Raw genomic sequence first — 27378 nt, forward strand, 5'->3', positions numbered from 1 at the left:
TGCTACACTTTTGTGATTCCTGTTGCTCAGCTTCAACTGATGGTTCAGTCAAGACTGTGCTGAGAAATTAGTCTAAGTTTTACAAGACTAGGCAAGGGGATATTTCACAGTGGCATTCTGATAAGCAGTTGTGCCTACAGAAACCTCAAATACTCTTCTGGATCTGTCAAGGCCCCCCCCCCATTTTTTGTTACTATGACTTGCTCAGACTACACACATTTACGTGACTAAAAGCAAGCTGATCCTTGAGAGGAGGGAAATGCCATCATAGTACAGCCTTCCCCAGATGTTGGACTACAACCTCCATCATCCCTGACCATTGGCCACGCTGACTGGAGCTGATGGGAATCTAACAAAAAGTGCCAGATGTCCGACAACATGTGAAGATCCAAGGTTGCAGGAGGCTGTTGTGTTAAGTGCCCCCCTAATCTGAGGTTTACTTCTGCATAGCTGCTGAGTAAGGCGGCAAGACTTTGATACTAGAAGTTCTCCCAGGAAAATGTCCTGCAGAAAATATTCTCCTCCTAATGATGAAGAGCCTCCTTCCTCCAAACCAAATGGTGAGTCATCTATGTTTGTGCCCCATTCACACAACTTTTGATATGTTGAAGACAATGCAAGTTGATATTTTCCTATGTATTTTGGCAGGTTAAATAAGCCTATGAATAGTTCAAGAGAGAACTACAGTTTTAAACTCGTGTAAGGAGCAGGAATATAGCAGTCCCAGCCTGTCCCCACATGAAACTACCGGAATTAGAATAAATCCCAGAGAGACTTGAAAACTCAAAACAAAAGGCAAAGAATCATACATTTCTCCCTTAGACACCAGAAAGTCCTGAAGCTAGCAAAATCCTTACAGCAGCCTACAACCTCACTACACTTACTCTCCCAACTGCAACTGGGGGGGGGGGGGAATACAGACCAATCACATCAGCAGGTAAGGAACCTGGCATGGAAAACTGCTCTCTGTCTCTGCCAGCAGGCCTGGAATATATTGCCTGCTTGCCACCAAGACACCTACCCTTCAGGTCTTCATCTTCAGTGGTAGTATTACAGCTCTCTGTAGAACCCTGCAAGGCAGAAAACTGGTAGATGGAAACATCAGCACATACAAGACAAGGTGGCTTGTTACAGGGAAACAAACAGCAGGGTAAAATGGATTAAAATAGACAGGAGAGAGCAACCCTCTAAAGATCTGGCTACTGTCATTCACACACAATAACCTTGTATATTACAACCACATAAGCTATCTAGAAATCCTTGAAGATGCTCCCCTGTGCTCCTTCTGGGAGGAAGGGCGGGATATAAATTTAATAAATAATAAATAAATTAGAAGCTCCAGCTAGACCAACATATTGTTGCCTGTCTCTTCACAGGGTAGTGTCTGAAACTTACATTTGCTCTGTTACATATGTTGCCAATATGTTTCCAAGTCTAACTGAAGGCACAGCTTTAAAATCCTTAAAAAATCCTTAAAAATTATAATTGATACCCACAGATGTCTCCTCCAATATGGACCTTCTGATTACTTTGTTTTAATTCCGTCATTTTAATTATTATTTTTTTAGCTTTACTTCAGCTGAGCTGATTGTGTGGTATGGGTCTCTGCTTTTTCTTCTCTGTATTCACTGCCATCTTTGTTTATACCAGTGGTGTTGTTTTTAATTGTGTTATATTGTGTACACATCAGTTTGGGTTTTTCTTTTCATTATAGAAAAAGTGATTAATATGTAATAAGTAATCATATGTTTCCTACATACCAGGACTTCCTGCTCCTCAAACTGACTGTGGTTGTTTTTAATAATTTCTGAATATATGCTGTATTTTGCACAACTGCACCCGCATCCATTCACACCCTGATACATTTGAGGAAGCATGGCAGAAAAGATGTGTGTTGAAACTTGAGATAGCATCATGAAGTAACATAGTTCTAGGATGCTACAGACAGGTTTATCATATTTCCTCCCTAAAAGTTTTTATTACGGAATAAGAGAGGTTGCAGGGTGCAATAGCACAATGAAAAATGAAATGGACTGCCTTCAAGTCGTTCCCGACTTATGGCGACCCTATGAATTGGGTTTTCATGGTAAGCGGTATTCAGAGGGGGTTTACCATTGCCTTCCTCTGCAATAAAAAGAAAAAGTTCTGATAATTAAGGAAAAGTGGCAAAAAATAGCCACAAACAGAGACAACAAAATGCTGCAACTATGTATGATAAAAAACATAGCTGCACACTTAATTTTTCCCAGCCCTCTCCATAATTTGTGGCAAACCTTGTGTTGTGCACTCTCTCCTCCTCCCACCACCACACACATTCAAAATTGGCTGCTGGTGACAAGGGAGAGTGAAACTCAGAATGCAAAGATCTCAAAGCGCTGGATAAGTTTTGCTATACATTACAGAAGGACTGGGAGAGAACTCAACACAAGGCTGCCATTTACAGCAAAAGCCCTGTGTATTTCCTATGAGAAGTTCTACTCTAAGACCTCATGATGAGCAGTTCTGTTTTAAGTCTGGAGTCTGTGTACTACTTTAATGAAGCAAAAGCTTTTGGGCCAGAAATACTGTATACAGAGTAAAAAAAAGTGAAGAGGTTTAGAAGGGGTTGCATTGCCCTCTTCTCAAGCAGCATTAACACAATTGACTACACATAAAATTGCTAGTCTGGATGAACGCTAATAAACCCAATTTGGGGGATGTTTAGGACTTCAAAATCCTTCTGTGATTTTCTACTTACCTTTATGCCATCACTAGCATTGTGGACAACAGTAGTCTGTGGTTCCTAATTGAGAGACAACAGAAATAAAGAATCAGATTCTAGTTCCAAAGCTTTTCTCCCTCTGTTTAGTGTGTATTAGGGGAGCAAACACCTCTATCCTAAGATGGTGTGAGTACATCTCTCTCTCTCTCTCTCTCTCTCTCTCTCTCACACACACACACACACACACACACACACACACACACACACACACACAGGACCACTCAAATGTTTTGAAGACAAAAATCCAATTGGAATAGATAAACTCACAAAGAGACAAAGCCATACATGCCTCTCTGTATCCCAGTTTAGCTTGTGAACTTTCTCTGGTCTGGAAGATTTCAAACAGCGCTCAAGAAAAAGCCTGTGAAAACCATGACCAGCAATTAACTAAGCAAGAAGAATGTTGATTATTTATTTATTTTTAAAAGCCAGCATCAGCATTTCACCCACAGCAAAGAGATTTGAAATAGGGCTTTGTCTCCATGTTTCCCCCACAAAGGTTTCTGGTGTTATTTCTCTCTGGAAGGATATTCATAATTTCCCCACAAAAATGACAGCCAAAGCTCCACAGCAAAGAACTGCTCAAGCAGAAAAGTTGCAAAGTCCCACACTGGGTTGAAATGGAATTTCCAAAATGAGACATTTTCAACAAAAAGAGAGGGGAAACAGCTGAGCGTCACAAGAGCAGCATTTAAAAAGCCAGTGCATGGCAGGGTGCAATGTGTGGGGGAAAGGACTCAAATCATGAAATGTCCCAAGAGGAAGGGGAAAAAAACCTCTGAAGCATTACACAGAGTGAAAAGCAACTATCCAGTCTCTTAAGAGCCCCTACTAAGCTCTTATACTTGCAGTCATTCCAGAATTATTGCTGAGAGGGCTGGCCCTTGCTTGCCCAGTTTCATTCCCACCCTAGGCTCTGCATCTGCTGCTTCTTAAGCAACATGGCAGTGCCACAATGCTCACACATTCATCAATTTCTGTTGCTCATAAAGCTACTGCCAAGTTTTTAAGGAAGGCCAATGAGTTGAGTGGGCATTGGCTGAGCTGTCAAGTACACAAGAATGTGTGGCCTGCTGAAAAGCGTTAGTAGGGAACAGTGAAAAACCCAAGGTAAGTAAGACACCAGTAGAGGGTTTCAATTCATTCATTCCTTGGAGACTGGATGTCGTTGACCACTCCATCATGGCCTCCTTGAAGTCAAAGGTTAGGCCCACTGACAGAGCTGTCAGGACAAGCTGCGGGCCTCACATACAGACACCACTGCGCTTTGTACCTCTTACTTGCAAGGGGGCTTGGACAATCCTGGTGGCAAGAGATTGCAGACAGAACTAAGCCAAAACATGGAGCAGCACAGGCAGCATTCTGGGCAAGAATAGGAACCAAAAGTAAAAACCAAACAAGGACGAATAAATGGTTGGGAAAGATACCATGGACATCTGCACTGGGGGTGTTTCTTTTGCTGGGCTTACTACACTGGCTTTGTTGTTGGTCTGCGGCTAAGACAGAAAAACAGATGGTTTAGTTCCCCCCTGCCCTGCTGGGCAACCGTCATAAAAACATTACATTGCTATTGCTGCAAATAGACATTTCGGCAACCAAAATCACCCCTGTGGGGGAAGGGAAACAGATGATGGAGAACAGGTAATGCCTGGTTTGCCATCTTCCATGGCAAAGATATACCCAGATATCCATGGGAGACTAAATAGGATTTTTTAAGAAGAAGATGATGGTGAGTAAAGATGGTTAGTCCAAAGGCAAAGTGGCAGGAAACTTAAGGGAAGATGAGCAGCCTAGATAGGAGTGTTAACTTAGCCAAAGAGTGGAAGAGACAACAGAAGGGAACACATTCAGATGAATATTCAGTATGTTGGATGGAACACCCTGGTGGCTGGGCACATTCAGATACCTTGAGAGTGGAGCAGAAGGAAGAAAGATACTCATGACTAATTTCTTGGTGGGCTGGAGACACCATAGTGTTCAATGACCTTCCCAAAGTCCCATTTAAGTTTCTGATGTTGGACTCATGGTCACCCAAACCTAATTCACAAAAATATTCTGACTTTAAATCCTTCCTTTCTTCTCTGCACTTCCAGATTCTATCATTATAAGTTGCAAGGACTAGTTGGTTCATTTGCTGCTCTCACAGAATGCAAGGTTCCCAGCCCATTTATTTTCCAGTTTGAGAGATCCTGCTGGAATTCAGATAAGCCAGAAATGACTATCCTACTATGGGAGTCGCTGTTGAGCTAAAACTGATTTAGTCTACAATATCCACAGTAAATCCATCTGGAGATCGGAGAAGGGGCCACTGGAAGCTTTATGTTTACAGTCCACATCTCATTGCATTAGCCCAGAGAATGCTCTGAAGGTGCATGATGTAGTTCTGCTGCTGAAACTAAGCAGATCTGGTCATGGAATCTGCCTAGGTGGGAGACTGCCTGGGAGCCGCATGAAAGCCACTTTGAGCTCCTGAGAAAAAGTGTAATAAATCCATGATAAAATAGAGGTATATTCCACTTGATAAAAATGTAATGATACTGACACAGGAATTCCATATTAATCTGTTCTATCAAGCACCCTCACCATTATAGCATCACAGTTGTTCCACTATTTCCCATTTCAGTTAGTACAAAATCCCTTTCCCAATTTGTAGTCGTTCCATATGACTGTTCCATCACACTGTTTCATCACGGCAAGGGTGGCCAGCCATGCATTTTTTCCCAGGTATTTTAAAGACACACTATGGATCATCTGTAAGGACAGCAGATAAAACAAATCCTGCAATCTATAATGAGAGGGAAATACAGAACTACACCTGCAAAGTTAGAGAGACTTTTGTGACCTGGGATAACCCAATACTGTATATCTGTTTCCTTACTTGACAGCAATCAGGGGACACACAGATAGCCCTCTTCAAATATGACCCCATGGCATCAGAGAAACTTTGCTGGATGTGTGTGATAGAAGGAGAAAGAGAGACAATCAAGCAACCACATGGACAGCACCCTACGAAGGTGAGGGCAGAGTGGGAAAAGACCCATGTGATCAGTCCGGCCAACATGGCTCCTTGATTCTGTCTCACACATGCTCACACTCCACCAGTGTGGTACTGCATAATGGGACCGTGGCTCTAACACTGCTGTGAGAAATGAATTGGTGGGTGTGACGAGTACATACTGAACATAAACTCTGTAAATAACCCTACACAAATCTCAGCTGCACGAAGAGGCACTGTAACCAATCCTAAGTATTTTTAGGCTTCAACCACTCTAGGAAGGGTTGTGGTATTTGTATGCTGAACGCTAGCCTTTTAGCTCTGTTTTCCAGAATGCCCTATTAGAACTACACTTGGGATACATTTACTGATGGACTCACTTTCACATGTGTTGGAATTGCTCAGGTGCTTCCATATGACCAAAACACGCTAAATTTGATACACAATGAAATTTGATGTGCCTCAGATAACCAAATTATTATAAAACCCTAAACACTGGTCAGTTTTACACCTACTCATTAAAATTCAGGATATTTCTTTCACGTACAGGATGACACTCCAACACTAATCAAGCAAAATACATACTGGAAAGAATGTTGGGCTGTCAACATTCCATTTCCCTTTAATACATTTGAATCAGAACCTGGCTATTCATTGTGTGGTAAGAAGCCACATGTAAGTTAAGAATTTTGAAGGCTTCCCCGTGGAGACAGGCAGAACATGCTGGAGGGGACTGTAGACCTACTGGTTACTCTCCTCCATGTCTGTACTTTATCTTCTTGAGGAGAAAGTTATTTCCAGCCAGAAATGTATGTGCATGCTGGCAGAATGCATATTAAATTTAGTTCTGTGCACACATTTTTTGAAGTATACACAGATAACTTCCTCTCTTAGCTTTCCTATGCCTCATTCAGAGTCAACTGTATAGAACCTTCAGCTCAAGACAATGCCTCCTCTCCAACCACCATGCTCTCAAACCCTCTTTCTTCTCTGGCTTTTCACATGGCCTGCCTTCCCAGCCTGCATTTTCCCATCATAATGGCTGCCAAAAACAAATTGGTGAGATCACAGTATGTGTTCAAGCAAAAGCTACAGGAATTTCTGGAACACAATTATTAAAATTGTGCATAAATAATAAATCTTCCATTCCTAAGCTTAGAATCACATACAGGTTCATAATGCATGGGTTATGCAGATGAACCTGGAGGTGAAAAAGCATACTTGCATACAAACGTATTCTATTTGAGAAGTTGGGTCATCTTGAATTTGTGTATGTATACATATTTTCCTATACAAATAACTTATTTAGAAACAGGAGTGGAAATGGGCTTAGGACCAGTTAGCACCTTCTATAGTAATCACCAGAGTTTGGTAAGTTGAGGTGGCAGAAATAATGACCAGCCATCTTGCTTTTTCTGTACCCACACATTGTACACAGGTACCAAGCAACCTGCTTCTTCTTAGTAGTGTTAGCATCAAATGAGTCGACAGGAACCTAGCGTACACAAAGTCACAAAATGACCCATGGGTCGTTCCAACCAAGAGGCTTCTGAGATCAATTTTGTGAGGTGTACAATACACTTGCAGAATACATTAATTCAGAGTTAACATCTTAAGAGGCAAGGTCCATGCAAATTTACACATAGGCATACCTCAAACGCAGAATATATGCCTGGAGAAGCATGCCAGTCTCTCTCAATACCTAATGGCATCCAACAGACCCATTTTTATAGAGACGGTAAACCTGAACCTTGGCTATACCGTTGTAGACTTCCAGCTGGGGCTCACATGATAGAATGATCTGCAATACAGAACCATTCTCATTCCAGGCCCCACCATGTAGGAGCTATTTGTCTCCGAGCGGCTCCTGTACAGTTGGGAGAATGTTTAACATGATCTATCCACTTCAGGAAAAGAGGGAAACAGCGGTGTCGATTCGCATGCAATTGGTCCCTGTCCAGGGTGATAGGTTGGGAAAGGCTAATATAAAGAGTTCTCTGGACTTCATCAGAGCGCCATTGACCAGAAGCTGGTCTAGTTGAATCAACATGAGTTCCACATAGATCTAGTTCTGAGATATCAGGAGATAACCAGCAACCGGTTTTCACAGTGATACCTAAAGACAGGGCAACTTTCATTTCCACCACCTTAATACACATTCACAAATAGGCCAAAAAAAACCCTTGCGGTTTAACAACGTACCTATAGCCAACAAATATGTCTATCAAACTTTAAAAAGCAGGGAAACTGGGCAGCTATAGCGAATATGCCAGGGGAGCTGGAGATCTGACCTCCTCTCTGAGATACTGTACTGCCCTACACATTTGCCAAACTGCAAACACAATTTGGGTTGGTCTTTCACAGTCTAATCCACTTCCTGTGGAGCTTGGAAGAATTTGGTAACGTGTACCTCTGAGCATATGGTGAGTGGCAGCAACACCTGCAATCAGCCCAAATAACAGAAATAAGACATGTGCTGTTTTGATCTTGTTTTCACAGGGAGGAAGTAGTTGATGTTCTTCAGATATTCACTTTAAATATGTTTGCAATTTTAGTGAAGTTTAATTTAAATTTAATGAGTGAAATATAATTTTCTAGGTTAAATTCTGTGTAGTAAATTATTTTCTTTTGCTTCTGTTTCTGTGCATATGTGAAATATAGCAACACTTTGCATAATTTACAATAAAGGCCTCCAAAAACAATTGTGGAATAATGGTACTGACTATTCTGCAGAATAGTCTCCAGGGGACACGAGGAGTGTCTCAGTTTGCACAAGATAAAATAGTGGAAGGTGAAACATATTCTAGCAAATTTCTAGGTGTGCTCTATGCTTTTAATTGACCATGCACACCCTTCCTTAAGTGGAGTGGTTTAAGCATAGCAGGCTGAACACATGCATCTTGGACAGGCCAAGTTTGTTTTTTTCAACAGCTAGAGTCATTGTTTCAGTAGCAACATATTAAAATCAGTCTCATTTTACATGAAAGCTGCAGTTTCCGATTCAACTGTTAACACCCCCCCCAAATGAAATGAACGGCCTTCAAGTCAATTCTGACTTATGACGATCCTATGAATAGGGTTTTCATGGTAAGTGTATTCAGAGGTGGTTTACCACTACCTTCCTCTGAGGCTGAGAGGCAGTGACTGGCCCAAGGTCACCCAGTGAGCTTCATGGCTATGTGGGCATTCGAACCCTGGTCTCCCAGGTCATAGTCCAACACTCTAACACTATGCCACACTGGCTCTCGTAATGCACCCAAAACAGAAATAGAATATAACCTTCAGTTTGAAATACAAAAAGGCTGTCTTCACCATCACATGACACTGACCAATACAAAGCCTTTGAAACTAATAAAAATAAATCTGACACGTATCTAGGATGAATAATGAGTGAAATATAATTTTCTAGGTTAAATTCTGTGTAGAAATAGAAACACAGGAAAGAAACAAAGTAAGAAGAACACCAGCAAACATACAAAAAATGTAATTCTCCATCTTTGGAGATGCAGTCCTGATTGCAGGTGTTGCCACCACGCTCCATATGCTCAGAGGCACGTTACACAGGAAGTGGATTGGACTGTGAAAGACCAGCCCAAATTGTATTTGCATTTTTACAAATTTGTAGGGCAGTTTGTTGGCTAGAAGTACATTCTTAAACCACAAGGGTTTTTTTGCCTATTCGTGAATTTCTCTGCTTTTTAATCTGGGAGGTAAGAAATGGGATCCTATGCAAGTTTGCTGAGAATAGACTGATCATTTGCATGCTTATTGAGTTCAATGAAATTTACTCCTGTGCAATCATGCTTAGGAAAAGTGAAAGTGACCATAGGGGAGGAGGATAAGGAGGAGGGAAGGAGGGCTGGAGAGGGGAAAGAAGGGAAGGGAGGGGAAATGGGCTATAGAAGGGAGAAGGGGAGGGATAGGGCTGGAGGGAGGTGATAGGAGGGGGGACAGGGCTGGAGGGAGGTGATAGGAGGGGTGAGGAGGGGCAAGGTTTGATCATTAGAGTTCAATGGGATTTACTCCCATGCAATCATGCTTAGGAAAGGTAAAACCAACAACGGGGGCAGAGGATAAGAGGGAGGGATGGGTGGCTGGAGGGGAGGGGGAGGTCAGATTTGATCATTTGCATGCTTACTGAGTTCAATGGGATTTACTCTTGTGCAATCATGCTTAGGATATGTGAAACTGATGTGGGAAGGGGTGGAAGGGTACGGATAGGGAGGGAAGAGGGAAAGGGGAGAAGGGTAACAGTACCATTATTTTTCATGGTTTTCCCTGCCTTTTTATTCTACAGCAGACACATTTAGTCTCCCACCTAAATTTAAACAAAAGCTGAGCCTGGCCACATCCACACCAGACATTTATTCCACTTTAAACAGTCATGTCTTCACTCAAAGAATCCTGGGAAGTGCAGTTTGTGAAGGGTGCTGAGGGTTGCTAGGAGAGGCCCTGTTCCTCTCACAGAGCTCCAGTTCTCAGAATTCTATGGGAAGAGGGGTTGACTGTTAAACCACTGGCCATTGGAGCTCTGTCACAAGAACAGGAATCTTCTGATTAGCCAAGCCAAACAGCTGTTAATCTGGCTTTTAGAACACTGACAGCTGGTTCTTACTGAACATGTGCAGCGAAGGTGGATGGCATCTGGTTCGTCAGAGGAAGAAAAAAGGGGGGAAATCCCCAAGATGCCAAAAAGTGTATTTATGAAAATAATTCCAAAGCAGTTTATTAAAAAGACAAGCCCAACGCATTTCGGCCACCTTATATTTTGGCCTTCGTCAGGGACGAAGATGGAAAGTAACTTTTGCTGAAGAGATTTCAAACAGTATAACTAAAGTTTCTTTGTAAAAGGAAAGTATCCAAGTATGGAACTTTAGCTATACTGTTTGAAATCTCTTCAGCAAAAGTTATTTTCCATCTTCGCCCCTGACGAAGGCCAAAATATAAGGTGGCCAAAACGCATTGGGCTTGTCTTTTTAATAAACTGCTTTGGAATTATTTTCATAAATACACTTTTTGATGTCTTGGGGGTTTCCCCTCCTTTTTCCTCCTCTTACTGAACATGCCTGTGCTTATCATTGACACCAATGTTAATTTTCTTAAATTAATTAAAAATTAGCCATACATTAAAAAAATTAACTGCAGAAGATGATAGTCAAAATATAGGGTAAGATCAGTAATAGGATTACAAGTACTCTGTGACCGTGGGTGATTTTTAATTAATTTCAACAAATCGTGAGACCACTGACAGACAAAAGTCCAACAGGGGTTTGGATTTCCCCCCTTTTGTTTTACACTTTGAAGTGTTTTGTGTATCAGCATGAAAACTTAAGAGGGTTGTTAAGCAAGCGTTTCTGAGTTCAGGACTATAAATTTTGTAAGATTTTGTTTTGAAATGAACTTGTGGGAAGCAGCAGAATGGCATGGGGGGTATTTTCAATTTAACATGGCGGAAAGCAAAAAATCTATGCTGGCTATAGTATACAGCCACTCTTATGGCTGCATAATTTATATCTAAGTAAGGATACCTGACAGACAAACAGGTATGCCACATTGGCTTACAGCTAAGTAGTAGAAGTGTACATGAGCGTAGGTCAGAATGGATAAAGCTTCCATTTATAGGGCAAATCAGTTTAGAATGCATTGATGATCCCATAGTGAGGTGGGCTTTGGAAACCAACTAAAGTGTTTCAAAGTTCATTTAATATGCATATTTGAGCCAAACTGGGCATCAGGATAAGGGCAAAGAGGCAAGTGGAAATTAGATTAGAACAATGTCTCTATGAGATAACATGTAGATCTGGCAAACAAGATGGAAAAAAGCACGAACAAAGTACAAGACAGAGCAAGTGTAAAGTAGCATACATTCATTTACACCAGCTAGGTCTGGCATTTCACATTTCATTCAAGAAGGAAATTTTAAATGGACAACATGTATGTCCTTTATCTTTACCACACAGGATAATGGGCATATCACAGTAGATAAAATGGCCACAGACACAAATATAACTAGTTCTTGCTACCTCATTATTTTCATGAAAGCAAAGTTTTTGTGAATCTGGCAAACAAGAGTGGGGAAAGCAGGAACAAAGAGCAAGACAGAGCAAGAGTAAAGCGAGTATAAAGGGTCACACTTGTGATGCTGATATTTACAAGGTTACCAGAAGATGATTTTCTTCCTCACTGTGTTGCCACAGTTTTTCTTTCTCTTTTAAGTGTTTTCGTATTTAACATGGGAGAGATTGCTACTAAAGGTTTTTTCATCAAATAAATCTACATTTTTTAAAAAGCCCTATTTCAATGAAAGATTACTCTTAATGCTTGGAAACGGGTGGGGAACCTTAGGTCCAGAGCCCCGAATGCAGTCCTCCAGACCTCTCTGTCTGGCCCCTGGACTTTCCCAGGCCACACCCACCCTGCTCCATGTCCTCTTTGAGTGCCTGGCTGGACTATGTCTTTAAAAGGGGATAATGCCTCCTAACTGTCTGGATAGAGAGATGCATATTGTAGGATGTAGCAGCCTTTGATATTTGTGAGGCTGATTGTAATGTAGCCTACTATACAAAGTTAAGAGACACATCTATTGCTTTGCCTATTTTTTGTCTCTGGCCCCAGCAACCTTTTGCCTCTGACTCCTCCCACCGCTGGCATGTGGCTCTGGAAGATTGCCCACAAAGGAATACAGCCCTCAAACTGAAAAAGATTCCCCACCCCTGCTTTAAAATGAAACCTCAACATGCTAAGCACCAAATCTCATTACGTGATGGTGCAGTCAAGAAAAATGCAAAATTGTGGCAACTGCCACATCTTCAATTCTCACAAAGCGAGCATAGAAGGGGAAACCATGTGTGCTGTCCTAACAATGCAATCGTGTGCATGGTTACTTGGAAGTAAGTTCTGCTGTGTTCAGTGAGGCTTAAGTGTACATAGGATTATGCTGTATGACCCCAGCAATGGCAGGAGAGGTACAGTAGCTAAAACATCTCCACAGCAAACTGTTGCCATCTATTATTGCTCTGTCTTTGCTATTGTCCTCCCTGCAAGAACAGCTTGGAGGGTGATGACAATGAAGAGGGCCTTTTCAGTTGTGGCTCCCCATATGCTCCCCAGTGAGGTCTACCTGACACCATCATTGACATCTTTTTGGCACCAGGTAAAGACACATCTTTTCTCCCAGGCATTTGATAGATTGAGATGATGCTTTGTTTTAATATGCTGCCAAACCTTCCTGTTGTTGTGTAGGGGTGGTATTGCTATTGTTTTGTTGTTGTTTATTGTTATGTTTTTATAGTCTGTTTTATTTGTTTTGTTTTAACGTTGTGTAAGTCACTTTGGGTATCAAGCAACTACTCTGGGTGACCTTTGGGTATCAAGCAACTAATAAATCTAATAAATAATAATAATAATAATAATAATAATAATAATATCACCTAAGTGGCTCAAATCAAGTTTAGTACCAGTTGTATTCCTAATCAGACAGTAAGAAGGACAGAACAAACACATACACACAGGTTATACAGAGAACCTATAAAAGAAAACGAACCTTTACAATAAACCTGCTATTAACAGATATGGGAGAGGGCAGACAGTTGTCTGCCTGAGTAGCAACCAGCATACACCATTAAAATAGCAGCAGGCAGGCAGGCAGGCAGACAAAGGGCACTATCTTCTCCTTTGTGCTAGTTGCCTTAGCTCAGGGCCTTTCTAGATCTGTGAGGCTGGTAAGGCCTGCTTGAGACTTCAAAAGGATTGCAGTGGGCTTGGGTCAGTGATATTTTTTCTTGGTTGGCAAAGTTGTATCTTATTCTTGTATTAAACCATGTTTTGGTGAATTCTTGCAAGCTATCAAGAAACAGCAAATGCAAGTACCACATAATCATGCTTAAGACTCTGGATCAGCATACTAAATACAAAGACATGTTTTTTCTGGGTCTGATATTAAACTGCCTCAGCCCTGGAGTTAAAATTGGATGTCATTCCTCACCACCACCACCACCACAATCCACTAAGCAGAGCTGCTGAGAGAATATTCTCAGTCCATTTTTGAATTGATGAGATTGGGATTCCAGCTGTGAGCTCCTATAAACTGCCCTGGGAAAGTTGTCAGAAAACTAAAGCGGTGACCTAGGCATAGAAGGCACCTGCTGAAGCCTCAAAGCTTTTGTGAAGTGCTGCCTCCACTCATTTGTTGCAGGGGTCTGTCTTCTCCATTTGTATGGATGACTGCAGTGGTTCCCCCCACCCGCGATGTCCACAACAGAAATCTTAAGACATTCTATTGTGCAGCCTAGAAGGTTGGAGACCTCTACTTGCCAGCTGGTGATGTCTTTACCTTTATAAGGGCTGAGCCATTTGTCTGTCAAAACATTCTGAGAAAGGTAGAGCTAGGAGCTTTGATAAGCCCTTGGGGAAAGACAGCTCCATGGGGATGAGATTTCCTTCCCTGCCTCTAACCTGACTGCCGTATGTAAATGTATAGGGCCCAGCAATGACCTGATCAACCTCAGCAAGATGTGGAAAGCTTTTGCCTGTGAAAGATCTGCAGAGAACCCCGTAACACACCCAGGACTTACCAGGCAAAGGGGCGTGTTTGCAGCCGCAGCCACAGCCGAGCCGCCATCTGGGGGGGGTGTACATGCACGCAGCGCGCTGGCGCGCTGACGTAGCACATAGGAGGGGGCGGGGCAGGGCAGCAGACGGCCATTTAAGGCCGCGCCACCAGCCGCCCACCCTCACTGTGAATTTGGTGGCATTTTTAAATAGTGGCAGCTCCAGCATCGGTGGCGCAACGAGCGGCTTCTCCAGGCTCTTTCAGGGCTGGCCCTGGGCACGGCGGGGCTGACTGTGAGGAGCGATTGGCAAGGGCGCAGCGTGGCGCGGCAAGGGCGGCGGCAATGGCGGAGAGGCCCTGGCTCTGTGGCATGGCAGTAGGGAGCCCTAGGCCACAGGAGGCCCTCCAGCGGTGGCGGCCACGGGGCTCCTCTCTGGGGAGGCCTGCAGGAGACATCTGCACAGCCTGTGCTGCAGCGGAGACGGCAGCGGCGGCAGCGCAGCCTAGCGGCAGTGGCACAGCCTAGCGGCAGTGGCACAGCCTAGCGGCAGTGGCACAGCCTAGCCGCAGTGGCACAGCCTAGCCGCAGTGGCACAGCCTAGCGGCAGTGGCACAGCCTAGCCGCAGTGGCACAGCCTAGCCGCAGTGGCACAGCCTAGCCGCAGTGGCACAGCCTAGCCGCAGCGGCCACATTCTTTCTTTGTTATTTCCCCAGGGGATCCCTGTGTGAGGGTGGGAAGGTTCTCAGCCCCTCACCCACCCCATAGTAAGGGAATTGGGCCCCAGCCCCACCGCACACACACCCCCATTTGTCACTGGTAGCCGGCATTGTTTGGGGCTAGATAAAGGGGCCCATCGGCAGGGGACTGGTGTGTGCAGAGTGAGCAGGGGGCACAGTCCGGCTGGGCTGCAAGGGTGCTGGTCCCCCTTTAAGGATCCCCACGCTGACCACCACTCATTTCTGCAGGAGGCACTCTGCCCCTCTTGCTTCTGCAACGGGCATAGGCCTTGGGGGTCGGTAGTTGAAAGATAGACCGGCTACGCTCTAGCTACGCTCTAGCTCAGGATGCCACCCAAAAAAGGTCAAGGTGGGCCGAAAGGGAAGGGAAGGGCCCCCAGGATGGAGGGTAGACGCCCACCCCCAGCTGCGAAGGATGGGGGACAGGGGGAAGGCATACCATGGACCGCTATACTGGTTAGGTTAAAAGCCCTGGAGAGGGGCTCAGGCCAGCCTGGGGGGTCGCGGGCCCAGCCGGCACCTGGGAGAACAAAGGAACCACCCCCCAAGCGGCCCCAGGAGAAAGGACAACGTCCAGTCAGTGGGGCTAACGCTGCGGCTATTACTTCCATCCTAGCGCAACTGGATGCGCTGGAGGCAGGGCCTAGCAGGGCCGCAGCGAGAGCGCCCGGAGCAGAAGCAGTAATAGCGTCGTCTTCACATGCAGCCCCAGGACCACAGCCCATGCAGGGGCCTTCAGCAGACAATGTAGTGGGTGAGTCTCCCCCGGCAGCACAACAACAGGGTCAGCCCCAGTGGAGCTGGCCCCCGTGGGGGTTTCCATACTGGCCCTTTTCCCCACCAGCCAAAACCGAGTGGTATGGGCAAGCTGGGTACCCCATGGGGGTGGGGCATGGCACGCCACAACAACAGCCTCCCCTAGGGTTGGCCTGTGAGCAGGTCTGGCAGTCCACTGCCGGGACAGTGATGGGAGTGGGGGCTCAGCCCTCCTGGTCGGCAACCCGTCCTGCAGAGGACACTGACCCTCTGGGCTCAGTCAGGGACGGAGCTATACCGTTCGGGGAGACATCAGCCCTACTGGGCTTTCACCTGCTGCCCGCTACAAAGGAAAAAATATGAAAGGGGGAGTATGTCAACTTATTCTCACTTCTATACACGGAACCAGTTAGAAGAGAGAAGGATAAGGTCGAAGAGGCAGAACCTGACAAGCCCAAGAGGCGGCACTTAGAGCGCACTTGGGCTAATTGGTTGCCTGCATTTCTGACATATATGGGGGTGGTGATGCAGAAGCAGCCACAGAAGGGCTCTATACTTATTAAATACCTCGATATCATATATCTAGGCTACTCTGAGTTCCAAGGGGCAGCATGGCTCGCCTATGACGAGGCGTTCCGTATGAGGGCGGCCTTTGATACTTCCCTCCCCTGGGACAAGAAGGAGGCGGACCTGTGGCTACAGTTTATGTCACACTCCAAGCCCATAGCCGGGGATAGAACAGACAGTGGCCACCTCTTGGCTCGGCAGGCAGCAGCAGTTCCTTCCCGCGGGCTGGGAGTTCAGCTCCCGAGGCCACTGTGGTCGTAGCCCCTGCAGGTTCCGACACGAGTGCGCAATATACGGGGGTCCGCACTCCTGCGCTGCCTGCCCCAGGGGCCGCCCCTTCAGAAGCGGGAACAGGGACTCAGCTTGCGCAAGGAAACCGGGAGCTGCTGGCACAGCTCAAGGAAAGGGGCCCCAGTCCAGTTAAACTCTCTGAACTCCAGCGCTTGCTCTACCTTTACCCCCCAGTCCAAGACGCCCAGTTTTTGCTCCAGGGCTTTATGGAGGATTTTCAGATCCCCTGTTCAGGTCCCAGGCAGCCCTTCATTTCCTGCAACCTCAAGTCAGTGGCGGGCATGGAATCGGTTGTGGGGGAGAAAATCAGAAAGGAGGTTAAGGCAGGCCGCATGCTGGGCCCTTTTGCGGCACCACCCATCCTTTCACTCAGAGTTTCCCCGCAGGGCCTCGTTCCCAAGAAGGCACCAGATGAATTTCACCTTATACACCACCTGTCCTTTCCCCAGGGTGGGTCGGTAAATGACTTCATCCCATCAGACCTCTGCTCTGTTTGCTACACATCATTTGACTGTGCGGTACATATGGTTAGGGACTGTGGGATTGGTGCTCTTATGGGAAAATGTGACATCAAATCAGCCTTCCATCTCCTCCCTGTGCACCCATGGGAATTTGAGCTGTTAGGCTTTGCTTTCAAGGGTGAATATTATGTGGATAGGGCATTGCCTATGGGCTGCTCCATCTCATGCTTGGTTTTTGAGCACTTCAGCTCTTTCTTGGAGTGGGCAGTCAGGAGACGGGCAGGCCGGCAATCCATGGTGCACTATTTGGATGACTTCCTGTTTGCGGGCCCTGCAGACTCGGGTGCCTGTCAGGTATTTATGGAGCATTTCGCAGGGATGGCGGGGGAACTGGGTGTTCCCCTCGCTGCTGAGAAAACTGAGGCCCCATCCACCGCCCTCACTTTTCTGGGCATAGAGATAGATACAGTGGCCCAATGCTGCAGACTCCTGCAGGATAAGCTGGTGGCCCTTAAGGGGAAAATCTCAGAGGTGGTTGGGGCAAAGGTGACATTGGCCACACTTCAACAGCTGGCAGGCCATATGAACTGTGCATGTAGGGTAGTAGCGCCCGGGCACGCATTCTTGCAGCACGTGTATGATGCCATGGCTGGCCTATCACACTCCCATCACCACACACGTGTTACGGCCGCTCTTAGGGCTGACCTGGCAGTTTGGTCCACCTTCCTGAGGGAATTTAATGGGGTCTCCTTATGGAGAAGGGATCGCCTGTTGGAAGAGAAGCTACAGGTGAGCTCTGATGCCTCAGGTTCCTGCGGTTTTGGGCTCATTTTCCATGACTCATGGTGTCATGGCAGCTGGCCACAGATACTGGGCGCAGGCTGGCCTAACCAGAGACCTTACCTTTTGGAGTTCTTCTCCATTGTCGTGGCCGTACACCTTTGGCCCGACAAGCTGGGCAATTCCTCAGTCCACTTTTGGTGCGACAACCTCCCTACGGTGCATGTCATCAACACCCTGTCTTCTAGAAACCCCAACATTATGCATCTGGTGCGAGTGTTCATGCTCCAATGCCTTCGCTATAATATCCAGTTCCTTGCACACCATGTTCCGGGTATTGACAATAGTACTGCTGATGCTCTATCACGAAACCAGATGGAGAGATTTCACCAGCTGGCGCCGTGGGCAAGGGCTCAGCTGGACATGGTACCCCCAGCGCTATGGGAGATTGGAGGACCGAATCAGAACGGGCCATAAGCCTGTCTGTGGCACCCAGCACTTTGGCCAGCTACCAGGGGGCAGGTAGGGACCTGGCAAGCTTCAGGGAGTCCAGAGGCTACACCCAAGAGTAGCCCATCCCCGTGGAGCATCTTATGGAGTTCTGCGTGGAAGGGAAGCGGAGGGGCCTTTCAGTCAGGACCATCAGAGGTAAGCTCTCAGGTCTATCCTTCCTAGCGAAAGCAAGGGGCTTTCAGGACTACTCCGGTGACTTTAGGGTCTGCCGGATGCTGGAGGGGTGGTCCCGTGAGTGCCCGCACACACCTGATGCCCGCTCCCCCTTTTCCCCAGAGCTACTGTTGGGTCTGCGGGGACAGTGGAGGATGTTATGTTCTTCCCATTTTGAGGCACTGTTATACCAAGCTGCAGCCCTCACCCTGTTCTTCGGGGCCTTCTGAATAGGGGAGGTGGTGGCGGGTTCTAAGACGGATAGCTCCCTCCGGGCCCTTCTGGTTTCTGATCTCAGCTGGGAGGCAGAGGGGGTCCGCCTGTGACTCAGGCGGTCAAAGATGGACCAACACCAGAAGGGTCATCTGACTGTGTTATCCCCATGCCAACAGGAGGAGCTCTGCCCGGTGAGGGCCCTACGCACTTTTCTGGCAGCCTGGGGGCTGCAAGCCAGGGTACCTATTCAGGCACGGGGACCTCGAGCCCCTTACCAAGTATCAGTTTTGGTCGGTGACAAAGGCAGCACTCCAGAAACTAGGTGTGGATGCCCGCAAGTTTGGGACACACTCCTTCCGAATAGGTGCAGCCTCCACCGCTGCCCACCTGGGTTATTCCAAGGGGCAGCTACAGGCAGTGGGCAGGTGGTCCTCGGACGCATACAAGACTTATGTTAGACCACTCACAGAGATGCATGAGGCCAGCGGCTAATGGCAATTGTTGTCATTTTTGGCAGGCTGCTGGGAAAGATCGGAGCAACTGAGCATCCTCCTCTGCGGCCACAGCATGATTTTCAGGGCAGGACGCAGGTCAGTGAGGTCTTGCATTGGAATGCAGCTGGGGCTCAGTCAGTAGGCCTCAGTGCGGTGGCTGGGACGCCGGGGGATGTGTTGGGACGGTCTCCTGCCTACCTTGCTCCAGCCAGCTGTGGACCCGGCGGTGCCCCAGGTGCTGGTCATCCACCTGGGAGGTAACGACTTGGGTCTGCTGAAGGGCAAAGCCCTAATCGAACAGGCGTGTAGTGACCTCCAGGCCATTGCGTGGCGCTGGCCGGGGGTGCACTTGGTATGGTCTGACATCCTGCCGCGCAGGAAGTGGAATTGTGCCGGTGACCCACGGGGAATGGACAGGGCTTGAAAAAAGGTTAATAGACAGATTCAGAGGGCCTTCAAGGGCTTGGGGGGTGCTGTCATACACCACCCAGAGATCAAGCACGATAGGCTGGAGTTGTTTAGGCCAGATGTCGTGCACTTGACTGACGGGGGCAATGACATCTTCCTGATGGACCTGCAGAGGGGTTTGCACCAGATTCTGATCAGGTGTGGGGTAAAGGGAGACTAAGCAGAGGCTTGTCCCCCTTTTGTGGCAAGGAAGTGCAGGGGAAAGGGCAGCTAGGTGACACCTTTAGGCACCTTTGGGGGTGATTGGCGGTCCGGGGGCCTGCAGCTCAGGGCTATACGGCCCGGGGGCAGAACACGGGCTGCTTTTGGGGCCAACGTGCCTCATCAGCTCGGAGTTTCAGGGCTCCAGGGGGCGCTGATGCGGGTTGGACCCCCTACACATCTTCAGGGTGTGGCCGGAGCTGGGGCCTGGCACAGGGCACCCCCAGGCTCAGGCAAGGTTTTGGTTGCCCTATAGCTGCAAGCAGGCTTCACCTGGATCAGCAGAATTCTCCCGCACTTGATTTTCCCTCTGCAGGTTCATTTATTATAATTGACTCTGTTTAATAAAGTGGCCCATGATTTAACCCAATGAACGGTGTCTGTGTTTATTTCAGCAGTAGGCCGCAAATCCTTATTGGGAACAGGATGATTTACCTCCTGTAAGTGGAGGCCACTGAAGGGCAGGATCCAGCTGGCCAGGAGGGGAGCATAGGACTAATATTTCCAAATCATATGTTTGCTGTCCTGTCAACAACTGGGAAGGGAGTACAAAACCTTTTGGGGTAAGGGTGGTACATCACCTCCAAGTGGGACTTGTCCAGCTAAGGGCTAAGATGAGTGTCACTAATAAATGGATATTGAGTCCTACGCATGAATGCCTTTTCTGAGAAAAAGTTTAGAGTAGAAATGGGAGTTGCAGAAATGTCATCCCAAACAGCTGTCAGAAAAGCAGCTGTTCAAGGGGCAGCTATGTCCTCTCCTTCTGTACTTAGGCTTGAACATGCCATAGAGTTTTTTGTGGCTCCTGTGAGTCTTCTTGAGTGCAGATCAGCTATAGAGTGGATCCCAAGTGGGGCTTGACATGAAAAAAAAATATGGAATTAACTACAAATATGTGACAGAGCAGAGATGCACCCAGAGCAGAGATGTGATTTTACAACAATATTTCAACAACATATTCAGAATTGATGGCAAATACATATTTGTGATGGGGGAAATTCCCATCAGACTCTTGTTATATGACTATGGCTATGACAGCAAGATCATCATGGGATACTGATAATGGACGAATGGATACTGAAACCACTGGATTTAACAGGACTATTGAAGATGGAAGATGGAATTAATATTGATAATGGAAGAATGGTTATGGAAATTATTGGATTTAACAGATTTGACGAGATGGATTAATTGATATGTTTACTTGGACTATGGCTATGACAACAAGATTATTATGGGATACTGATAACGGAAGAATGGCTACTGAAATTACTGGACTTAACAGGATTATTGAAGATGGAGTTAATATAGATAATGGAAGAATGGCTATTGAAATTATTGGGCCTAACATTTGAATCAGATGGATTAAGCGATATGTTTATTTGGAGAAAAATTGAAAGATATATCTTTCAAGGAATTGAAACCTCTCTTTGACTTTTTGTGGAAAGAATAAAATAATGTTTATGAGATTTGATGATTAATTAAGATAACTACTGGAGGAAAGTGATTTTATAATATAATTTTAGAGATAGGATTGTTATATATTCTAGACTTATAACTGATCTGCGACAAATCGGAAGTCGACATTTTATTTTATTGTTTAATTGTTTTTGTTTTGTTTTGTTTTGTTTTTTGTCTTTGAAAATTTGAATAAAAATTAATGATAAAAAAAAAAGTTTAGAGTGGAAATGGGAGTTGCAGAAATGTCATCCCAAACAGCTGTCAGAAAAGCAGCTGTTCAAGGGGCAGCTATGTCCTCTCCTTCTGTACTTAGGCTTGAACATGCCATAGAGTTTTTTGTGGCTCCTGTGAGTCTTCTTGAGTGCAGATCAGCTATAGAGTGGATCCCAAGTTCTAGCCTCCTTAATGACAAGGGGTTCTTGATCCCAGTTAAGAAATTCTGAATAGGCCCCATTACCACTGAGATCGAGGAAAATGTGAAAGGGATATCCTTTAGAGTCCTACATCATATTGATTCCTTAAAAAAAAAAGTACATCCTGAATTGGTGCCTGGTGAAGCTAATGTCACGCCCATTGGTTAAAAGCCACACTAATCCCTATATTGGCTTCTGGGACTAGTGCGTGTGCACATCAGGATAAGCACTCTAAATGGAACATTCAGCAGATACTCCAGAGTCTTGCTGTATCTCTAGCTGCTGACTTACCCTAGAGAAAAAGGGCTGTACTGCAATGAGGTACACGTAACACTATTCACTACCTGCCTTATGGTAGCAGCAGGGAGTTACAATGAGTGCCAGTGCACTGTGTAACCTTTGCTGCTCAGCTGCAAGTGGTGTCTTGATGCATGGTATATGCTGGCCTGGTCCTGAAGGCAAAATCCTGGCTGGAAGGATAATGGCACTACTACAATTCTGCTTCCCTCCCTCCCTCCTCTGTAAAGGGTCTTCCCTTCATGGGGGAGTGAGAAAGAGGAGGCTCTGAAAGGAAGAAAAAATACTAAAATAAGAAAGAAAGGGAAGTGAGCACTGTATGAGCTTTGCTTAGATTGTTTCTCTGCCAGTAGACAGTGCTGGTATGGGAGGGCTGGAAGTCTCCTCCCCATGAAGGAAGTCTAGAGGTTTGGCTCAGCCACTTCCCTTGGGTCAGGCAATCCCAAAGGACTTAAATACTCTCTGCAAGTTAGGAAGGGGATGTTGATTTCATCAGAATTTTGCATGAAGGAGGTGAGAGCTTCAGCAACACAAGCAACACAGAACGAGACTTACTTCTTTTGACATTTGATTGTATTATATATCCAACACATCTCAGGGAAAATGCACGTTCATATGAAGAGGGAATGAACAGGAAGAATTGCCAGATATGTGATTAATGCCAACTAATTTTGGCATTAATGCCAATTATATATTCTTCTGGAATTTGCGGGAGTGGTGGAAGAAGACAGAAAAACAACTGTTAATCCTAATCTTACCACAGAGTTCTGGAAGGGAAGAGGAAGTTAAAGGCAGAAGCAAGCCACACAATGGTGCTGTACCCTCACTTTTCACCCGACATTACAAAAAGGCAATTTGTTCTGCACTGCAGGGCTGCTTACCACCAAGGAGGGCAGCACTAGCAAAGTGCAAGGCAGGCTCCTGTGTCCATTTCAGCACTTCTGCAATGAAACATTCAAGGTTCCATGCCCACACGAGAGTGCAGAGACCATGCCCTTCTTGGCCAGTGGAGGGCTATGTGCATAACTGATTCAGCTTGGAAGGTTATTTCTCATTTCACGTAATATCAAAAGCTGAATTTAATGTATCCAACTTTTGGAACCAAGTCAAATCCATACCAATGGCCTCATCTACAGCATGATCTTTTTCGTGAGAACATGGACCTTTTGAAGTGTGAGATATCTCCCCTTCCCACCCACCCTCCTTGCCCCGACATGCTATGTGGGGTGATGAGCACAAGCTGGGCGTGCATGGCATGAGAATGGTGATTGCACAGGGTCACAGGCAATTTATGGGAGGTGCTCACCATCAAATGCACGCTGGAGCTTGACTTCCTTTTCTGGGCACACCATTGAGAGGAGGAAAGAGAAGGAAATAAGAGATGAGAAGAGAAGCAGAGACCCTGCTGCCAACCGTGCTCCTCCAAAAAAGGAACAAGATGACACAGGCATTTGGGCTCATGGAAAGCAGAGATCATAAACCTGGAGATGCAACATTCCAAACTCAGCAAGAGGGTAAAAAATGCAGCCAGCAAGACATGGGAAAAACTGAAACCAACAAAGATGTTCTTCTCAAAATATCCCCAATCTAGCAAAGGATGAGAAAGGTTTGTCAGTAAATAACTGAACCACACACAACTTCTATCAAAATATATCAATCATACTTCAGAAATGCCTGTCAAAGATGACAGAAATGAAGAATGGACAGTGACGTTTCTCCCCCTTAGCCTTGATCTTTCTGTTCAAAATTGCCCACTCCCTGACTGGTTATGTGGCAACCATAGATGTTCTCACACAAATAATGGTTGATTCAACTAGACCAGGAAGGTGTCTACTGTGACAGTTGCAAATATGGGTTACAGTTCCAAGGTATACACAAACACATCCAGAAACCTACAAAGCATGTTTGAGATCTACCAGAGAAGGGAACAGTTTAGCACTCTACCCTTAGCAACAGCTTTCAAGAGGAGCCAAAGAAACTTATGCACCACCACCTTGCCCTTTGAATTGTTATCAGAATCCATACACACATTTTGCTCTCTCAGAGTACAGCCCTGGAAATTGCACAGAAAAGAGGAAACTAGATCAAAGACACTTTCACACAGATGTAAGATGGGTCAGACAAGAAGAAGCCAAGCGTGCGCACCAACAAGAGAGCAGCGAAAAAGACACTTAGATACCCTCCACAGGAGAAGACTGAGTGAATGAAAAGAGCACAATTTCATTTGGTGAGACCCAAGAGGTTATGAGCCCTTTGCTGCCTGCCCCAACAAGGGAGGAACATGGTATCATGTGAAAGAGGGAAATCATAACACAGCTAAGAATGAGCTTGGCAGGGATGGCCTGAGACACTTCCCAGCAACATTGACTGGGGATAAAGAAAGAATGTACCAGCCTATGGTGAGTAGTGATGGGGAAAAATGAAGAAAGCCAGAGATTTCAGAAAGGAAGAATAATCAACATAGCATCATGCTCACTGCTTAAGTAACCCACCTAGATGGTGTGTTCTTTCTTTTCTGCCAACCACTATGACCCACATGTGGCATCTGTCACAGTCTTGTTTAGATATCATACTCTCAAACCACCACTCCCAAATAGGCCTATTGTCCCTCCGAATCCATGAAAAATCAGAGACAAGTCCCTTTCTAAGGTCCCGAGTATTCAACTTTCTGGGACATGTAGATATACTTCCTGACTCTGTGCATGAGTAGAAAACCCCATACAATAGCCACCAAACTGTATCCTCTATTAATTGAGTTGAAGGAACTAAATGTGCTTTTTAAAAAAACTGCTGCACGGGCAGCAGAATCACCATGTGTGGGAAGGAACTCCTGTATTCACAGTCCCAACAAAAAATGTATCATCAAGGGTATCAATAGCCCCACTATAGAAGCTCCCATTAGTATCAATGAGAGCTTCCTCCAAGGGTTAAGTTGCAGCTTGGGGGACACATGAAGGGGGAGTGTTAAACCCCCTCCAATATGCTATGATCCAGATCCTGCTCCCCACAACCCATGGCAGCCATTTTAAATGTTCAAAATGTGCATGTTAATTGCTTACACACAGTTAATGTCACTTCTAAGACTTCCAGTGGTCACAGCATGGGGCCCTTGCACATGACTACCAGAAACAGGATTATATAAAGTACTAAACATACTCTAAGAATACCTAACGCTGCAGCATTGCTGAAGCTAAGGGAATGCAGACCTAATTAGCCCATTAGATGGAAGACCACTAGGAGCCCCAAAGAGGAAGGGGAGGGAAGTATAATAAATTAACTATTTAAGATTATAGGCTTTATTCTGACACCCTGTATTCTCCCATGACGTTCCTATCATTTACTACCTAACATCTCTTTTCAACTTTTATTGTGGGTTTAAATATTTCATATAATCTTGCCCATTCTGCAGTTTTCTTAATCCAGTTTTGCACATCTACTGTCAACCTCTGCTCCCCTTCTGTGTCTTGTCTGGCTTACACTGTAAGCCTGAGGACAGAGCCTGTGTCTTATTTTTGTTTTATGTAAAGCACCTATTCTTTGTAAGTGCTCTAGAAATATTAGTAGTACTAATAATTAATTCATATTTTCAATGGTTTTATTGTTTTTCTTGCCTGCCATATACTCACGTGGATAATAAATCCAGACAAGGCTTATGGTGGTGTTAAAGCGCGGAAAATGTATGCTGTAAGAGGAGCATCATTAGACATTGTTGTCACTGACCCACCAAAACAGGTTCAAAGCCTGGGGGTGTTCCTGGATCTAGCTTTACATTTGGAGCTAAAGATGGCAATTGTGGCCTTACACCTAATACAGAGACTGCCCTCCTTCTTAAATAAATGAGAATTTCACTACTTTGATCCATTCTATTCTGATCTCTTGGATTACCCTACCCTTCATGTGTGGCTGCTCTTGAAGACCCAGAAACTTCAGCTGGTGCAGAGCACTGCAGCCTGCCTCCTCCAGCTTCGGTGTCCAATTCATAGTGCTAATTTTAATGTTTAAAGAACTTTATGGACGGAGGTAAAGATGGGAAACCTGTGGCTCTCCAGCATTATTGAACTCCCATCATCTCCAAGCACAGGATGTTTTGGCTGGGGCTGATGGGAGTTGGAAGTCCAGAGTCCAACGACATGTGCAGCACTACAAGCTCCCATCCCTAGTATAGGATCAACACACATTTGAAGTCATCTGTCCCCATATGTGCCACCATCACCAATTAAGATCTACACCAAATGCATTGCTTCAATGTGAAAGTGGTAAGGATTATCTTCACAAGAAGCAGGATACATTCAGCAATCACCCCAAGGTTGTGGGATAATCTCTCAGAAGAAAAACGCCAGAACACATCTCTGATGGCATTTAGGAGGAGCTGTTTCAGTGAGACCTTTACAAAATATTGCCTGATTATTGCTGCTGCTGAATGATTTACAGTGTAATCCTATGCATGACTACTCAGAAGTGCCATTGATTTCAAATGGGACTTACTTCTGGATAAGTGGGTATACAACTACACATTTCATCTGTTCATATTTTTGTGATGTGCTTTCTTCATTGATTTCAATGAATTTTTGTAATTGTAAATGCTCTTTGAACAAGTGAGCCACTTTGAACACAGGAGTGGTAGCATAAAATACTTAATGTCGATTCTGTTTTCTACTTAAGCATGGGGAAAACAAACACTGATTGAACAAAGATAATAAATAAAAGAAACATGGCACCAACCCATCCACTTGTATGAAAGCTGCGGGACAAGATAATGGCTGCACTGTATTCTTGTTCTTCACACAGCTTTTGGCCAAGGACATTCAGAGCTTCTTTCTTGACCTAATGCTCTGTGGCAGAGTAGGCATCCCAGAACTGCAAGCTTATTGTCATGGTAGACAACAAAGCCACACAAGAGATCAGTTCTAATGACCCTTTTAAAGTAGAGGTTCTCAAGGTGTGCCACAGTGGATCAATCTAAGCAGGCCTTGTCAAAGGCAATTAAGGCAAAGCAGAACAAATGGCTTCAGTGTGATAACCCCACAACAGTGGCCCAAATCATCACAGAACAATGGGAGAGGGGAGAGACAGCAGGGCCCACTCCACTGGATTATCAGGGACTAAATGCCACTTGGCTCCTCATCTCAAAGAACTGTCCCCCTTACTGTCCACTCCACCTGATCATGAAATATTTATGTAACTTCACGAAGAATTAGTGCCTGAATTTGATTATTTTTCTGTTCCCTCTCCATCGCTTTTTTTCCTTTTGTATTATGCTT

General features: G+C 45.4%; 1 protein-coding gene across 22 annotated transcripts in view; it reads right to left on the reverse strand.

Annotated features, from left to right (window-relative positions):
* The window catches only part of CAMK2G (calcium/calmodulin dependent protein kinase II gamma), a 267247-nt gene that overhangs the window by 25437 nt on the left and 214432 nt on the right, over positions 1-27378 (reverse strand). For 12 of the 22 annotated variants that reach the window (XM_061634805.1, XM_061634804.1, XM_061634810.1 and 9 more), the window contains 3 exons: positions 4189-4257; positions 2738-2782; positions 1022-1070 (listed from right to left, as the gene is read on the reverse strand). In XM_061634805.1, coding sequence (XP_061490789.1) covers positions 1022-1070; positions 2738-2782; positions 4189-4257 — 163 coding nt within the window. The remainder of the gene's footprint in view (positions 1-1021; positions 1071-2737; positions 2783-4188; positions 4258-27378) is intronic. The other 10 variants (XM_061634808.1, XM_061634826.1, XM_061634809.1 and 7 more) reach the window with 1 other exon arrangement.

The sequence above is a fragment of the Rhineura floridana genome, chromosome 7 (genome assembly GCF_030035675.1).
Source record: "Rhineura floridana isolate rRhiFlo1 chromosome 7, rRhiFlo1.hap2, whole genome shotgun sequence".
Classification (NCBI taxonomy): domain Eukaryota; kingdom Metazoa; phylum Chordata; class Lepidosauria; order Squamata; family Rhineuridae; genus Rhineura; species Rhineura floridana.